Here is an 18,564-nt window from a genome sequence, read left to right as displayed (position 1 = left end):
TTCAGCTGAATAAATTTGAAGATGATACTAGCTTTCTTCATTCATTCTTGAAATGGCCAACATCTCATCTGGCAAATCAGGAGCTCTGAGGAGCTGTGCTAAATGGAAGGCTTTTATAGGCAGAAGGTAGTGGAAAAAGGAGGTGTCTAACAAAGGGTTGATTGTTTCAGCCAAGGTCACCTTTTCGGGGAAGGTATGGGGCCTATGGTGCATATTGCCTCACTAGTGCTGATCACATAATTCCAGATTAACTGGTTAAAGGTGACATTCCTGGGAGAGGCTGAAACGGCAATTAGGTTAGATATTAAGGCTTGATTTGCTGATGTGGGGCTTAGTACAAGTGACTCCACTTTGGGCCAGTTGTCTCTCTTTTTCTTAATGCTTCTATCAATAGTTGAATACATGAAAGATGATTATAAAACTTGAGTAACAAGTAAAAACCTACTCTCTGTGTGTAAATGACAGTATTGCTACTGTCAGATGGAAGCTCCCAGGAGAAGATACACAGAGTACTGTCTTGGACTCATAGTCTGACTCTAGACTCTCTGAAGAGTTTTCAAGAGCTCCTTATGAGGGTATCAGTGAGCCAAGCCTAGGGAACATGGAACTCACCATAGTTGAGCATCTGGCTGTGCTACAGTGAGGGTCAAATACTAGATATCCAAAAAGAATATGGTCAGGGGAGTACAGTGCTTTGTATTTTCTGTTTGTAAGCTCACCATGGCTAACTTTAGCTCTTCGGGAAAAGTCAAAGTAGAAAAACTCTGTGGGGTAAAATGAATGCCCTTGAGGTCCAGGAGATAGAGCTAGGAAGGAAGGGAAGAAATTATTAACTTGTGGTTCCAATAAGCCAAGCATCTGGATGGGTCACCTCACCAGTTGTTGTCAGTTAAAAAGCTCAGAACAAAAGTGGATGATGGTGATGACAGTCTTGGACGGTTTGGCTCAGTTCCCATAGATCCCTTTTAATTGTACTGTCGGACAGAAGAGTCAGCTCCAATCTTTGCCCTAGAGATTTCCTTCCCTTCTTTCGTGTGTTTCAAGTCTTCTCCTACTTGATTTACTCCCTCATTTTGATGGAGCATATCCTGCAGTAACTTCCTGAGTTGCATGGGGACAAATTTTGAAAGCTTGAGTTTCTGAAAATATCTATTCTGAACTCAAAATTTGATTGTTTTATTGGGTATAGAATTATAGGTTTAAAATTCTTTTTCTTCATTTTTTTTAAAGGTCTTGTCCTGTTGTCTAGCTTTTCATGTATTTTAAAAATGTAAATCTGTTTATCTTGTATATGGCCAGTTTTTTTTTCCCTTTCTATTAAGTCTTGTAAAATGTTGTTTGTATTTAGTGTTTTAGAATTTCACTGTAATACCCCTTTGTGTGGTCTGTTTTTGTCCTTTGTGCCAGAGACCTATCCTTGGGTATTGGGAAATACTACATTATTTCTTGGGTAACTTGCTTCCCTGTTTTCTCCTATTTGCATATTGGACCTTCCAAACTGATTTCATGTTTGCTCTCTTATTTTTCCATCTCTGTCTTTTTGCTCTACTGTTTGGGAGAATTCCTCAGTTTTTATATTCTAATTCTATTGAGCTTTCTCTTGAATTTCTGTTCTGTCTTCAACTTCTGCGTGTTCTTTTACCTCTGAGTGTTTCTTTTTAAAATGGCATTATATTGGGGCGCCTGGGTGGCTTAGTCGGTTAAGCGTCCGACTTTCGCTTAGGTCATGATCTCGCGGTTCGTGGGTTCGGGCCCCACGTCGGGCTGTGTGCTGACTGCCAGCTCAGAGCCTGGAGCCTGTTTCAGTCTGTGACTCCCTCTCTCTCTGACCCTCCCCTGCTCATGCTGTCTCTCTCCTAGAAATAAATAAAACATTAAAAAAAAAATGGCATTATGTTCTCTTCTGTGGATACTAGTGATTTTGAAAATCTTTTTGCATAGTCTGTATATGATAGGTAGCCTTTTTTTTTGTATGTCTTACATTCGTGGCTTTTCTCTAATCTCTGATAAACTGAGTTGTCTGCTAATGTTTAAGGATGGGGGACTAACTGATTGGAAACTCTAGATGAACAGGTTTGTTAAGTGTACACTTGATGGTAGACTAACTCTGTCCACTAGAGCTATAATGTGAGTTCCATATGTAACTTCAGATTCTCTGGCAGCTACAGAAAAAAGCGTAAAGAAAAAGCAAACAGAAACATGTGAAATTAATGGTAATAATACTAGTTTATGTAATCCAATATATAAAAATATTTCAATATGTCATAAATATAAAATTATTAATGAGATGTTTTATATTCTCTTTTAAATATTAAGTTGTTGGACTCCAGTGTTTGAGGTATTTTTAGACTTTATAAAATTTTACAGGTGAAAGTAGATTCACATGCCCAGAATATTCCAAACATACTTTAGTTTAACAATAACAATGAAATACGAGTTTTTAAATTTAAATTTATTTAAAAGTAAGTAAAATTTAAAATTCTTCCCTCAGGCATACTAGCAACGTTAAAAGTGCTAAATTATTACATGTGGGGTAGTAGCTACCATATTAGACTACAGGGTTTCAGAGTGATCTACCTAGACTGTGTCAGGAGTTGTAGGTCATTTTTCAATTCCCAGAGAAGAGTCTACCAATTTAACACCTCAAGAGTGAGGGCCAGTCTGCTGGGGTTCTGAGAAACTTTAAGGGGGAAGGTGCTAGGTGTCTCCGTTGTAATATGCATAGATTAATATACTCTTCTTCTTGGTGTAGAATTTCTGCCCACAGCAGTGCCTGGCATCTCCCAATCACAGACCCTGTTTTACTCTGTTGTAAGAATAAAACTTCCAAGGACACCTGAGTGGCTCCATCCATTGGGCACCAGACTCTTGATCTTGCAGTTGGTGGGATCCAGCCCTGAATCCGGCTCCAAGCTAATGATACTGTGCAGAGCCTGCTTCAGATTTTATCTCTCGCCTCTCTCTTGCATGCATGGGCACATGTGCTCGCTCTCACGTGCGCTCGCTCGCTCTCTTTCACCACTCAATATGGAGTGAGGGAGGGTACTCTCCCAGTGGTCTGGGCCAGGAGGAGTGGGGGATGGTAGCATCTACCAATCATCTAAGTGCTTTTTTTTTTTTTTAAATTTTTTAATCTTTATTTTTATTTTATTTTAATTTTTTAAAAATGTTTTTATTTATTTCTAGGAGAGAGAGAGAGAGAGAGACAACGTGAGCAGGGGAGGGTCAGAGAGAGAGGGAGTCACAGACTCTGAAACAGGCTCCAGGCTCTGAGCTGGCAGTCAGCACAGAGCCCTGCTCTGGGCTCGAACCCATGAACCATGAGATCATGACCTAAGCGAAAGTCGGACGCTTAACCCACTAAGCCACCCAGGCGCCCCAATGTTTATTTTATTTTTGAGAGACAGAGCTTGAGCCGGGGAGGGTCAGAGAGAGAGGGAATCACAAATTCTGAAGCAGGCTCCAGGCTCCTAGCTGACAGCACAGAGCCCAACGCAGGGTAAAAGTTTGTTTTTGTTTTTGTTTTTGTTTTGCCCCTGTAGATTCAGAAGGGTTTTAAGAAGGGGAGATACTAGGAACTTTTATCTAGTAGTTCCTATTAATCTGTATTCATGAGCACACTTGGATATTATAAAATATTTCATTTAGTATCTATGCTTCATTCAGTATCTATATTTGTTTTTTGTTTTTTGGGGTTTTTTGTTTTAAAGTTTATTTATTTTTGAGACAGAGACAGAACACGAGCAGGGGAGGGGCAGAGAGAGAGAGGGACACACAGAATCTGAAATAGGCTCCAGGCTCTGAGCTGCAGCACAGAACCCAATGTGGGGCTCGAACCCATAATCCATGAGATCGTGACCTGAACTGAAGTCGGATGCTTAACTGACTGAGCCACCGAGGCGCCCCTTTCAGTATCTATATTTATGGTTAAAGGCTTTAGGGGAAGACTCATTAGGAAGGACAGGAAGATGAAGTATTGAGTGCCAGCAGGCTAGGAGAGTAAGGGCTTGGTTCAGGGCCAAAGAGAATTGACAGCAAGTAAGGAGAATGTTGAGAGGAGAAGCAGGTAGGGTGATTAGAGAACCTCATGAAAAAGCTTGGACATTTGAGGTGTAAGCCGCAAATACAGCTCCAGCAGCATTTATCTTTCTGCACTCCACTATGTTTAGTCATTTATAATTTTTATGATCCGGAAATTTCTCGTTCTGTATCTCAGAGAGTCCACAAAACAACTAATGATATAATGAAAACACAGAGCAAAGCTTACTGTTAGTAAACACTGTATACATAGGATTTGTAAGGAAAACACATGTAGTATTAAGTCAGTAACCCATACACCCTCAGTATAGTGTAGCAGCAGGTTCCATTTCAGTAATTGAATTGAGCTTGCTGTTTGGGTGTTCTGTTGGGTTCTGAAGCTGATTTTTGCTGTAGGATGATTCACTTTCCTAGTAGTTGCTGCCCTCTGTTGGAAATTTTGAGGAAGTGCAGCTTTGATCCTGCATGCATCAGTTTTGCTGTTCTTACTCAAACTGACCACTAAAAACATGGTTAATTTTTTTAAGTAAGTAAATCTCTTTCTAATGCACCAAGGAAATCAAGGAAAAAAAGTGGTATCTTTATTCTTATGAAAGGCTATATTTACTTTTGTATGTAAGTCAAGAGTTAGTGGACTTTAAGTGGGAACAAGACACAAGAATTTGGAGAATGTGAAGATTTTGGGCTTTGGAATCTGGAGACTAGAGTTCATACCCAGCTTGTTGCTGATCATGTGACTTCCATGATTTACTTTACCTGTCAGGGCTTCAGATTTTTCATTGACACGGTGAATAGATTTGAGAACTTCTTCAGGGTTTGGTATTTTAGGAAAGCAGCCCCAGATTGTGGTATTTGTTCATAGGATATATAATGACTAAGTCTCAGACTCTGCCCTGAAGGAACTTCGTCTGGAAAGGGGTAGAGGAGACAGACAGTCAAGAGACAGTTGTAATCCACAAGTAGTGCTATGAGACAGATAAGTACCTATTACTGTGGAAACATAAGGAGAAGTACTTGTCCAATTAGAGGAGGTGGTATTCTCCAGGGCCTGTGTGATATAGCCTTGAGAGCACAGTCTAGACTGAGGTAAGGAGCAGCCTAGGGGAAGTCTGGGGTGGTGAGACAGCATGATCTATTTGTGAATCTGCAACTAGTTCAGGATGCCTAGAAGATATTTTGAAGTGAAGGGTTTGCAAGAGATGAGTTGAGGGAGAGAAGACAGGTAGAAATGTCCTAGGGAATTTGGATTTTAACCTGAGGGTAGTAGGGAGCCATTGAAGGGTTTTCAGTGAGGAAATACCATGGACAGTGTGGCATTTTAGAAAGATTACTCTTGGATGTAGTATGGATAATGAATTTGGTGTGGGGTAGACAGGACTGAAGATCAATTAGGAAGCTATTGCTATAAGTCAAGCAAGAGATGATAATGCCATAAACTTACATAGCGTTAGTAGGAATGAGCAGAGAGGAAATAAAAGTCTGTAGGCAGAAGGAACAGGTTGCTGGTTTCCCTTTCTTTAACTTTGACCTGTAGCTGTGAGCACTCAAGCTGGCACTGTTTCATTAGACCCAAGTTCTCTTACCTATGTTACATCCATCCCAGAATTGTTGAGATTTATTAATTGGTTCTTAGGAACATTTAGAGTTTGGAGGACAAGATCCTAGAAGCAACTGTTCTAGGTGCAAATAAGTTTAACTGTGGCAATGGCAATCTAAATTGTACATATTCATCCTTTTTGTACCTTGTTTCCACAAGTGCCAGGTAACTAAGGGTGGTGACAGAAGGAACTGTTAGTCTCCTTGGGTGTTGCTGTCTGCCTCCCCATCCTTCTACCTTCAGTCCCCAGTAAACAGCATACACAAAGTAATTTTAAATTCCATTGATGCTGAGCCAAGTTCTTAACAGCTTCAGATATGTGATTAGCACTGAGTGGAGGTTAAGATTCACAGTTTACACCGGATTTAACTCAACTCTGGAATGGGGTGCATGAACATAATGGTACAGATTTTTCTTGTCCATAAAAATACCATAAAAATATTAGTAAAATAGCTTTGTGGCAAGGATAGAACTAGTTTAGTTGAGAAAGGTTAGTCTAGAGGCATTTACTATATATAGTCTTTTAATAACATGAGCAAAAAGAAGTAATGGTTTAAATTAAGTATTAGGGCAAAGAATTCCTACTTTACCACCCTGCTTGTTCTTTTCCATCCATCCGTCCGTCCGTCCTTCCTTCCTTTCAGTGTGGCATGTACATAGAAGAGAACATAAAACAGAATACTGAAATCAAACACCCATGTAACCATCATCAATGTGAAGGAATAGAATATTGTGAGCCCCTTGGAAGTCCCCTTTTCCCCTTCTGCAGTCGCAGCTCGCCCTCTCATCCCAAGTAAGCATTGTTTTGACATTTGTGATCATCATTCCTTTTATAATTTTACATCCTAAATAATATAGTGTAATGTTTTAAAACTGAATATAAATGAAATAACAAATTCAGTTTTAATGTTTGTAAGTAGTTGTAAGCTCATTTAATTTCTCTGTATAATTGTTCTCCACAGATACGTGGTATCTCTTCTACCCTTGATGGCTCTTGGGATTGTTCTCTGTTTTAAGTACGTTGGTGTTGCTGTGAACATTCTTGTTATCCTGGTACATACATACAAGTTTCTACAGGGTAGATTTATAGAAATGGATGTGTTGAGTTGTATATACTCATATTTAACTTTACTAGATAATGCCTTGCTATTTTCTGAAGTGGTCAAAGGAATTAACATTCCCACTGACAGAGTATGAAACTCGCTGCTCTACAACTAGACAGACATGAAAATGTTTACCAATCTTAAGAGTGGAAAGCCATATCCTGTGGTTTTAGTTGACATCTCCTTGTTTACTAATAATGCTGAGCCTGTTTCATAGGTGTATTGGTCATCGGATTGAGTCTTTGCAGTTCTCTACTCCTCCCCCACCCCCACCCCCTGCAAAGAATCTTGTATTAGTGATCTTAAAACTCTTGATGCCTCTTAGCTAAGGGAATGTGCTAAGGAACAGTTGGCTAAAATCTTTTAGCTTGTGGAAAGTGACTTAGATCCTTTCACCTTATTCTTTTTCCCCCCAATCCATCTGGTGTTTGGGACATTTCCTGGAATTTCACTGATCTGTCTTCTCTTTCTTCTCCCTCCTTTTTCCTGTTTCCTAGACTCTGAAGAGGCTCATGGCAGATGAGGTAAGGAAATTTTGTTCAGCATGTGCATGTTCTAGCATGTTCATTTCCTCCACTGTGATACTTAACCAGTTGTCATAACTGACTTTCTATAACTTGAAATGATGATACTGGCTCTATTCTCAGAACCTCCCAAAGCTTTTTCCTAACTCTGTGCTCTGTGTTTGGCCCATTGCATGCATTTCCCTGGGACATTTCATTGGTTTCCAAGGGTAGGCACATTCTTTAAATTCATAACTGACTTTCCCTCTGGATACAACCCCTATCACTTGAAGTCCCACAGTGCTTGCAGATACTTAACTTTTACTTTCAAACAGGTGGAGCTAACAAACTGCGGCCAATTGGTGGCTCTTTGATTTGAGCATCTGTATTTGAGCTTTGGGGAATGGTTCATGAATCTTTGGTTGGCAGAGAGGTGGCTTGTATATCCCTGAAGTACACTGTATTCTTTGCTGCTAGAGGGCTTAGGAATGGCAGGAGAGCTTAAGAACAAAGTTTTCTCATTTTAAAGAGGTTTTAAATCTCAATACTTCACACCTCTTATCTTTGGATGAAAGTGAAAGTACAGAGTCAGTATACTAAATTAGATGCAAGATTTCTTTTTTCATGTCAGAAGACCTTTTTTTTTTTTAAGTTTATTTATTTTCAGAGAGAGAGAGAGAGAGAGTGAATGAGCAAGGGAAGGCAGAGGGGGAGAGAGAGAGAGAGAGAGAGAGAGAGAGAATCCCAAGCAAGCTCTGCACTGTCAGCGCAGAGCACGACATGGGGCTTGAACCCACAAGCCATGAGATCATGACCTGAGCCGAAGCCGAGAGTCAGACACTTAACCAACCTAGCCACCCGGGTACCTCCATGTCAGAAGACCCTTGAAGTGCCCACAAATCAGAGGACCCTTGCACATATAAGAAGCTGGAGAGTTGGCTACTTGATGTGTGGATTGTTGTGTAAATGAAAATCGGTAACTGCTAATACTTTTTTCTTTTTCTCAGCTGGAGAGGTTTACCAGCATGAGAATTAAAAAGGAGAAGGAAAAGCCCAATTCTGCTCATAGAAATTCTTCTGCATCGTACGGGGATGATCCCACAGCACAGTCGTTGCAGGATGTTTCAGATGAGCAAGTTCTAGTACTCTTTGAACAGATGCTGGTAAGTTTCCCACCCCAAAGCATTGTTTTGTGTTGGTTTCTGAAAATGCATTTATGGGCACTCTTTTGGGCATGATCTCCCTTAATGAGCACCTTTTTCCCCCCTAAGTCTTTATTTTGAGAAAGTGTAGGACGGGAGATGGAGGGGTGGAGAGAGAGAGGGTGAGAGAGAATTCTAAGCAGGCTCTGCAGTGACAGCATGGGCTTGATTCCACAACCACAAGATCATGACCTCAGCTGAAATCAAGAGACCTACGCTTAACTGACTGAGTTACCCAATCATTTTACCCCTTCCACCCCCTCCTTAATTAGCCCTTAATTACAAAAAGTTTCAGGCTTAACAGAGGTTTTTTTTTTTTTTTTTTAAATGTTTATTTTATTTTTGAGAGAGCAGAGGAAGGTCAGAGAAAGTGGGAGACACAGAATCGGAAGCAGGCTCCAGGCTCTGAGCTGCCAGCACAGAGCCCGATTCAGGGCTTGAACTCACAAACCACAAGATCATGACCTGAGCTGAAGTCAGAGGCTTAACTGACTAAACCACCTAGGCACCCTAACAGAGAACTTCTTAATAACAGTTCTGTTACAAAGGGAGTAAATTTACAAGCACCAGCCCATGAGATTGGAATCAATGAGTTAGGCTTAGAAATATCTGATCATTGACCACCTTGTTAATGTCCTGCCCAGCATTTTGTTAGCCACAAAGATGTAAGGTAAGTGGACCAACTCGTGGTAGTGTGGAGACTACCTTTGGGTTAGCCAGGGTAGGTAATGTTTCACAAAGCATCTTACAGAAGAGACTGAGGAATGGAAAGGCATCATTTGCTGAAGGTCTTCTATTTAGTGGTGAATTTGGAAAGAGAAAACTGATGTTACAGTTAATAGAAGACCTTTAAAAATTATGGTTGAGGCCAGTTGTGTAATGAAGTACACAGATGTGACTTAATTTCCTGTCCTCAGTGAGGAACACTTAGTGAGCAGGACACTCAGTGAATGTCCACTAGTGCTCGGTCTTGGAAAGTTTTGAGTACTTGCTTCTAAGGTTTCAGAAGACCTGTATATTGCCTGGATATATGATTTTAGATTCAAATAAACACTAGCAGCAGACCTCATTTAATTAACAGCATGGGCTCAAAATTCTTAACACAGGGCCTGGTATATAGTAAACACCCAATCAGTGGGCTTGGACTGCCAATTTACATGTCTTTGGGGCCAGGGAGCTGGCAGGAATAAGTTGGACCAGATAGCAGATGATGAAGAGGAGTGGGGAATGTAGTTGGATGCAAAAGGACTTGGGGCCTGTTAGGAAGGCCAGCCACGATTCAGTGCCAGTAGGTTGTGCAGCATTCCAGTTGGAAATGCTAACTCCGTAGTGCCAGATACTTGTGTTTTTCTAAGGAAGCCAGAAATCTTCAGTTTTTGAAAAACAGTAATTCTTTCATAGCATCAGCTACCATAGCTAGCTTTCACATTTCCACAGTATTCAAATTTCACCAGTTAGGTCATTTTTTAGAAAACCATTTGTGGGGCACCTGGGTGGCTCATTCGGTTAAGCATCCAACTTCGGCTCAGGTCATGATCTCACAGTTTGTGGGTTCAAGCCTACATCAGGCTCTGTGCTGATAGCTCAGAGCCTGGAGCCTGCTTTGGCTTCTGTGTCTCCCTTTCTCTCTACCATTCCCCCACTCATGCTCTGTCTCTCTCTGTCTCAAAAATAAATAAACAATGTTAAAAAAAAAAGCTAAAAAAAAAACCAAAAACATTTGTTCACTCCAATCACAATTCCAAGTTAGGTCCATTGTATGAATGTTCTTCTAAGTTTTATTTCATTACGTGTTTTTGTCCCTCTCTTTTATCCTTGCTATCACTACAAAAAATTATTTGACCTCTAGAGTTACCCACAATCTGAAATTTGATGATTGCATCCTATGATGCTAGAATTCTGTATTTTTATATGACATCTTCCAAATTTAAAATGTTGAGCTAGCCAAGCAGAATATACTATGTTTTGGGATCTGATTCAAGCTGAAGGCCATCTACTTTGCAATTTCTGTGTCCAGTTGATCTGTAAGAGGAGAAAAAAAGCACCAGGAATTGAGTCAGAAAAACATCACATTAGTATTACTATTTTGAGGCATCAAATTAGTATTTCTCTCTCTCACTCTCACTCTCTGTCTCACTCACACACACACACACACATAGCGGAGAGAGAAGAAATAGAATGTATCCACTTTCCCCCCTACCCTTTCCCCATTTCAAATAATGTTTTGGACTTGTTGGGTTAAACAATGCTCATCAAGGTTCTGGGCTCAGACACATGGCTATACATGTAGTAGGCTCAAGCAGAGCCTTTTCTTCAATAATACACCCAAGTTATATCTCTTGAGGGGCTTTATCTGAGTTTTCTAGTTCTTTCTTCATAGAAGTTTGTACAGGGACTGAATTAACCAGGGGGGAAAGGGTGTTTATGCCTGAGTGGTGCACATCTTGTGGGTGTTTGGATGATGCCAGTCATCTAGACAAGGTTTTTAAGATCCATTCCAAGTACAGAACAAGTATGTGTCCTTTTCTTTCAATAATAAAAAAAATTTTTCATCTATTTTAAGAGCCCATTTTTGTTAGGGAAAAAAAGTGTTGGCAGGAATTTAACCATTATGATTAACTAAAATGTTAACCATTAACATTTATCCCAGAGGAATTTTCATATGTGGTAATAGCTTAAACCTCAAGGGACCAGGAAAACTTACTTATTCAGTAACTATTTAATGTGTCTCACTAAGTATACTAAATATTAAACACTGAAAACTTGTAAGGAATTTGATGCATTTCCCCCCCCCCCCTTTTTTTTTTCCTCCCTCTACTAGCTGGATATGAACCTTAATGAGGAGAAACAACAACCTTTGAGGGAGAAGGACATTATCATCAAGAGAGAGATGGTGTCCCAATACTTGCATACCTCTAAGGCTGTGAGTTCTAGGGCAGGTACCCATCATATGGGACACCCTGCCCTCATCTTGGACCTGTTTGTTTTATGAGTTTCTTAGAATATGGTGTGTCTTTATCAGTCTTTTATTCTGTCATATAAGCCTATTCATGTTTTACTCTTATTTGAGTTATCATTCTTAACATACTTTTTGCCTGATTCAATCTTCATGACGTGTATGGGGAATGGGTTGGGAAGTTCTGAGTCTTGCAGAGTTTGGTAGTATTTATGATGTGTGTCTGCCTTGATACTCAAAATGTAATGACTAATTCTAGTCTATTTGGTGATTGGGTCCAGTGTTGACTGATCTCTCCATATGCTCCATCTAGGGCATGAGCCAGAAGGAGAGTTCTAGGTCTGCTATGATGTACATTCAGGAATTGAGGTCAGGCTTGCGGGATATGCCTCTGCTCAGCTGCCTAGAGTCCCTTCGTGTCTCTCTCAACAACAACCCTGTCAGGTGAGGATTCTGAAGTGGTAGCAATAGTAAGAGCCCAAGGTTAGGGTTTACTGGTGTAATCAGCATGTCTGAGAATTCTGGATTGGGACTAAAGAGTTGCTGGGTAGAATTTGGGCAATTATCAATTGCTTTGGTTTGATACTGCATTGTCTCTGTCTGTTCCTTACAGCTGGGTGCAAACATTTGGTGCTGAGGGCCTGACCTCTTTATTGGACATCCTTAAACGACTCCATGATGAGAAAGAGGAGACTGCTGGGTGAGGACTTACAAGTTTTGACATCTTCCCAGTGGAAGGTAGTGGGGGACTTGGCTGTATGCTCTAAAGGAGAAAATGGCAGTAAAATGAGAAGTTGTGGACCAGGAGAATATGCTATTAGTTGAGAACAAGGTTTACCTAGGGCAAACTAGAGGATGAGGGATGATTCCAGGTGCAGGAAATGGGAGAGGAATGGTGGATAACACATAAGATTGTGGGTCTCGCAGCATAACTACCCAATCTGCAAGTGGGGTCGGAGTTCATCCAGAGCTCCCCTGTGACCTGGTCTGGCTGTATCCCATTAGAAAGTCTTAGAATACACTTGATGAGTTTGGGACTGGCATTATGACAGTCTTCAGGGTTGGGATAGTTCTGGAGATACCTTGGACTGTCATAGGCTACCTTGAAGCCAGCCTGACCCACAGGGAGTTCTCTACTACCTGGGATCTTTCCAGAACAAAACACCAGGCCTATACCTCCTGAATGTACAAGCCTGAAACCTTGGAAGTAGTGAGGCAAACAGTAGTAGCTGGGAGGTTATCCTAATGGAGTTTAGCAATTAGAAGCCTAGAGGGAGTTAAACAGAAGATTTTAATGTAGTACTAAGTTCCTGGATTGCAGGATTAACCAAAGGTCTGATGGTGGCAATCTCTCTTCAGCTACCTGTTTCTGCCAGTGTTTCAGGGCAAAGAGCTGTGTGCTAGAACTTACTCAGCTACTAATTGGGAATGTCTTGAAGACCCTTGTTTGCAAGATTGAAAAGTCAAATGGGAGAGGAGTATAGAATAAAGGGAATTCACTGATTTTGTTTTCTACACACAGAGGCTACGATAGCCGTAACAAGCATGAGATCATTCGTTGCCTGAAAGCTTTTATGAACAACAAGGTGAGATTTTTCCCATTCTCATTCCAACCTCCATCATGACCCCTGTTCTTTCTTTTCTATCAGCAAACTCAAAAAGGACCTAGGAATGGGAGGTTTAAGACTTGGAGTGTTCCTGGGGTGCCTGGGTGGCTCAGTTGGTTAACCATACGACTTTGGCTCAGGTCATGATCTCACGGTTCATGGGTTCGAGCCCTGCATCGGGCTCTGTGCTGATAGCTAGCTCAGAGCCTGGAGCCTGTCTTCGGATTCTGTGTCTCCTTCATTCTCTGACCCTCCCCTGCTCATGCTGTCTCTGTCTTCTCTCTCAAAAATAAATAAAACATTTAAAAAAAAAAAAAAAAGACTTGGAGTGTTCCTTTTTAGTATTGGAACATTTTCATTGCCAAATAAGTATGTTTCTATGGACCTTTTTTCCCCCAGTTCTCATTTCTGTTTCAGAAGGTAGGCTTCCTTTCCTTCCCCTTTTTATACTTTGTTTTGCTAATTCTTGAATTTCCTGGTCAGTATTTGTTTTGGGAAGGTTATTTGTTTGTTTTCCAGACTGTTTTACCCTAGAATCTTTCTTTGGTTTTTTTTCTTTGTTCAGTATTTAAATTTATTTTTGAGGTTTGTTTGTTTGTTTGAGAGACAGAGCAAACAAGGGAGGGGCAGAGAGAGAGAGGGAGAGAGAGAGAGAATCCCAAGCAGGCTCCATGGTGTCAGTGCAGAACCTGATGCGGGGCTCAAACTCCTTAAACATGAGAACATGACTTGAACTGAAACCCACAGATGGATGCTTAACTGACTGAGCCATCTACCCTGTCTGTTTAGTACTTAAACTCCGGGATCTCACAGTTGTTTGCTTCTGAGTGCAGATCTGTCTTCCCCATTGTTTAATTTTTTTTATTTTTTAGATTTTTAAATTTTTAATTTTTAATAAAATAATTTTTATATTTATTTTTGATAGAGATAAAGCATGAGTGGGGGGGAGGGACAGAGAGAGAGGGAGACCCAGAATCTCAAGGAGACTACAAGCTTTAAGCTGTCAGCACAGAGCCCAGCACAGGGCTCGAACTCACAAACCATGAGATCATGACCTGAGCCGAAGTTGGACACTTAACTGATTGAGCTACCTAGGCTCTCCCTCATTGTTTAATTTTTTTATAATTAATTTACTCCATTAGTGGGAGGGAGCATTAAAAAGAAATAAAAGAATTAAAGATTGTTGTTCTTGAAGACTAGAATTGTGTTGGATCTAATACAAAACTATTTTGCTCTGCCTATCTCTGTTTAGCTCAGGAAAGTTCTACCCTTGTGTTAGTTTGCTAGGGCTGCTACACAGAGTACTATAAACTGGACTAAACTGTATTTGACAAGAGAAACTTACTCTCTCACAGTTCTTGGAGGCTCTAAATCCAAGATCAAGGTGTTGGCAGGATTGAGGCCTTCTGCAAGGGTTGTGAAGGAGAGTATGTTCCATGCCTCTCTCCTGGCTTCTGGTGGCTTGCTGGCAATCTTTGGCATTCTGTGGCTTTCAGATGCATCACTCCAGTGTCTGCCTTCATGTTCACAGAGTGTTTTTCCTGTGTGCGTATGTGTCCCACATGTCTCTTTGTTATAAGACAGTAGTCATACTGGATTAAGAGTCCACCTTACTTTAGTATGACCTTGTTGTAACTTAACTAATTATATCTGCCAATGACCCTCTTTCCATGTAGGGTCACATTCTGAGGTCCTGGGGATTAGGACTTCACCAAAGGAATTTAGGGGGACCACCATTCAACCTGTAACAACCCTAACTTTGTCCTTGGTTAGTTGCTGTCACATTTAGCCTCCCTTCTCTGTTCTTGTCCTACTAGTTTGGAATCAAGACCATGCTGGAAACCGAAGAAGGAATCCTGCTACTGGTCAGAGCCATGGATCCTGCTGTTCCCAACATGATGATTGATGCAGCTAAGCTGCTTTCTGCTCTTTGTATCCTGCCCCAGCCAGAGGACATGTATGTGACTGTGTTGTTTCTCCACCATTCTCTTTTCTACCATCTTCCCTAGTCTAGAGGAAAATTGACTGGGTGTCCACTTTGTTTTAAATACTAATAAGACCGTATCTCTTTGAAGATGTGAACACTGTGAATTTTTTTTTAAGTTTATTTCTTTTGAGAGTGAGAGAGAGAGAGAGAGAGAGAGAGAGAGAACCCCAAGCAGGTTCCACAGTATCAGTGCAGAGCCTGATGGGGGTCTCGAACTCCAGAGTCATGAGATCATGACCTGAGCCAAAGTCAAGAGTTGGATGTTTAACTGACTGAGCCACCCAGCCGCCTCAACATTGCGAATCTTAATGTTTAAGAAAGACTGTTGGGGATGCCTGGGTGACTTAGTCAGTTAAGCATCTGACTTTGGCTCAGGTCATGATCTCATGGTTTGTGAGTTCAAGCCCCGCATCAGGCTCTGTGCTGGCAGCTCAGAGCCTGCTTCAGATGTTGTGTCTCACACTCTCTCTTTTCCTCCCCCACTCACATTTCTGTCTCTCTCTCTTCAAATATATAGATTTTTTTTAAAAAATGAAAAAAAAAAGTGTGTAGCACTATCTTCAGTGTATTGCTGGTTATATCAGTGGTATAGCAGAGGATCTCCTAGATCTTCATTAATGTGTGTATCATCTGGGACAAAGCTTGCTTTTACTTTTCTTTTTTAATTCAGAAGTAACACAACATTATTTCTTAGATTCAAACAATATAGAAACACAAAGTAAACTTTAACAGCCTCATCCCTTTAGTAAATCTATTCTGCAGGGTTAGCCATTATTAATGGCTTGGTACAATCTCATTTAATTTTTTTCTAGCACAGACAAATATATTGTATTTCTTTGATTCTGAGATACTTTATGCCACTCCAAAAGATGATATCTTAGAACTAATGAAAGATGTGACTTTTTGTAAAAAAAAAAAAAAAAATCCCATGCATAGGAAGGATTTTTATTTTGGGTTAATACAAACAAAATGATACCATTCATTTCTTTTTACTTTTTTTTTTTTTAATTTAACAGTTGATCTTGGACATTTTGTCTCTGTGGGTACTTGTAGATCTACCTTATTATCTTTAGTGGCTGTTTAGAATTCCATATGATATATATCTCACAATTTATTTAATGGTTCCCCCACTGATACTTTTTAGGTAGACATTTTTTTTTCTTAGATTCTGGCCCCTGCTCTAGGTGATAAGTTTTACTATTAAAAATGATGCCATAATGAACATCTTTGTAAGTATATTTTTTCACTTTTATGCATTTATATTGGATAAGTTTCCAAAGTAAGCCAAATGTTAAGTTCATTAAAAACCAATAACTATTAAATACCCCTCCAAAAGTGGTACTAGTTTATACTCCATAGAATAGGTGTCTTAATTTGGTATTCACAGTTAGGAGTCTAGGAATAGTTTTTAGGGACTACATTTTTCTAAGGAGATGATTCTTAGCTTTCAGCAGATTCTGGCTCCTGCGCTAGGTGATGAGAATAAAAATGGAAATCTGGGCTTGATAATGTTCTTTTTCTAACTGATCTGTGCCACTGTATAACCTACCTGTTGTGCCTGTGTATGTCAGGGCACCTGGGCATTTCTCTCCCTTTCCTTTCTCCTGGGCAGGAATGAAAGAGTTTTGGAGGCAATGACAGAAAGAGCTGAGATGGATGAAGTGGAGCGCTTCCAGCCATTGTTGGATGGGTTAAAAAGTGGGACCTCCATTGCACTCAAGGCAAGTATATCCTCCAAAACTGTACCTAAGAATAGAAATCAAGATGGAAGGACTTAAGTTCATTTGATGTTTTAACAGAACACATGGAATGGTTCCCAGGTATAGGCATCCCTCAGGGGTACTGCAGGTTTGGTACCAGAACACTACAGTAAAACAAATAGGTCAATAAAGTGAGGTAAATGAATTTTTTGGTTTCCTAGTGCATGCATATAAAAGCTATGTTTACTCTGTACTGTTGTGTATTAAGTGTGCAATAGCATTTTGTCTACAAGAACAGTGTACATGCTTTAATTAAAAAATACTTTATTGTCAAAAAATGCTATTATATGAGCTTTCAGTGAGTCAAAAATCCCTGATCACGGATCACCATAACAAATAAAATAATAATGAATAAGTTTCAAATATTCTGATTACCAAAACATGACAGAGATAAGAAGTGAGCAAATTCTATTGGAAAATTATCACTGATAAACTTAACTATTTAAGTTAATTCCTATTGCCACAGACCTTCAGTTTGTAAAAAATGCACTATATAGAACACTGCAGTAAAGTGAAGTGTAATGAAATGAGGTGTGCCTGTATATATTTTATAATCTAGGATTTGCTCTCTAACAAGGCAGAGAGAGAGCGGCTCTCCTTGTGAGCTGGCAAAAGGGCATGCTGTCTCTTTACCTGCTAGGCAAGCCAAGGCCTAGAACAGAGTTTACCATCAAATTCTGGGAAGCGTTTAGACCTCTGAGCTCCCCAGACCTGGGCTCACATCCGGTCTAAATGGCGCCAGTAGAACGTTGTTCTTGTAGTTTTGTACTGCATCTTCTGTGTTACGTTTGGGGTCCTCAGCATTCATGTAAAGACATTGGAATCTTGATCTCTAGCACATTACAATGACATAGCTGCCGAATTTGCTTATTTTAGGTGGGATGCCTACAGCTGATTAATGCCCTTATCACACCAGCTGAAGAACTTGACTTCCGAGTTCACATCCGCAGTGAACTGATGCGCTTGGGATTGCATCAGGTGTTGCAGGTGAGATGCAGCTCTTCATTAGACAGGCTGGTCTGCCTGCTGCCTGTTCTGATAGCTCAGTCATCTCTGGGATCACTTTTGCTTTCAGTTTAAGAACCAGGTTGAAGGGCTTGGGTTTCTGGCTGGCATAGGATATTTCTGGGTTCCCTGACTTGTACCTTCGTCATTGACAGGAGCTTCGAGAGATTGAAAATGATGATATGAGAGTGCAACTAAATGTGTTTGATGAGCAAGGGGAAGAGGATTCCTATGACCTGAAGGGACGGTTGGATGACATTAGAATGGAGATGGAATATCCTTTCATGGACTGGGTTCAAGATACATGAGACCTTCATTGTAGATTCCTGCATGAAATGGTGTGGGGTGATGACCCAGAACAGGGCATTAGCCTGTCTGTCATCTCAGTAGATGAGGCAGGTGTCTTTTGATTGCTGTGGGCTGTATTTACCTCACCATGGACCAGAGAAATTAGGAAAGGTGATCTGAGTGTTGCTCAGCACGGAAGTAGCCATCAAAATGTGTATAGACCTCCTAGAACATGAGAACTTGGCTTACTAAGGTGTAGAGCTGGTTTCTGGCAAACATGCATGAGTCAGGGAGTGAGCTTGTAATTTGCTTTCGTGTGGGGTCCCTGAGACTGACAGAGGGAGTCGTCTGGCTACGTATTGCTGTTTGACACACGTGACTTGTGGGCAGTGATCTTTTCATTTCTGTCTATTGCTTGATATTGAAGCCAAGTACTAGGAATTCTCTGTTTCTGTGTGTTTTACCATCCAACTCACATGTTGCTTTGGCCTCAGTAGGTTTATGGAGCTTAAAGTTTT

General features: G+C 40.5%; 1 protein-coding gene across 2 annotated transcripts in view; it reads left to right on the top strand.

Moving 5' to 3' along the window:
- Positions 1–18,564, top strand: part of DIAPH1 (diaphanous related formin 1) — a 99,368-nt gene that overhangs the window by 20,289 nt on the left and 60,515 nt on the right. The window contains exons 2-11 of one of the 2 annotated variants that reach the window (XM_039236213.1): positions 7,236–7,262; positions 8,249–8,404; positions 11,265–11,366; positions 11,713–11,843; positions 12,013–12,099; positions 12,922–12,985; positions 14,824–14,963; positions 16,606–16,714; positions 17,630–17,740; positions 17,914–18,032. In XM_039236213.1, coding sequence (XP_039092144.1) covers positions 7,236–7,262; positions 8,249–8,404; positions 11,265–11,366; positions 11,713–11,843; positions 12,013–12,099; positions 12,922–12,985; positions 14,824–14,963; positions 16,606–16,714; positions 17,630–17,740; positions 17,914–18,032 — 1,046 coding nt within the window. The remainder of the gene's footprint in view (positions 1–7,235; positions 7,263–8,248; positions 8,405–11,264; positions 11,367–11,712; positions 11,844–12,012; positions 12,100–12,921; positions 12,986–14,823; positions 14,964–16,605; positions 16,715–17,629; positions 17,741–17,913; positions 18,033–18,564) is intronic. The other variant, XM_039236214.1, reaches the window with a different exon arrangement.

This window comes from Hyaena hyaena, unplaced genomic scaffold (assembly GCF_003009895.1).
Source record: "Hyaena hyaena isolate Hyena2069 unplaced genomic scaffold, ASM300989v1 scaffold_107, whole genome shotgun sequence".
NCBI lineage: Eukaryota > Metazoa > Chordata > Mammalia > Carnivora > Hyaenidae > Hyaena > Hyaena hyaena.
The sequence above is the reverse complement of the archived record's forward strand: the minus strand, read 5'-3'. Positions and strand labels throughout refer to the sequence as shown.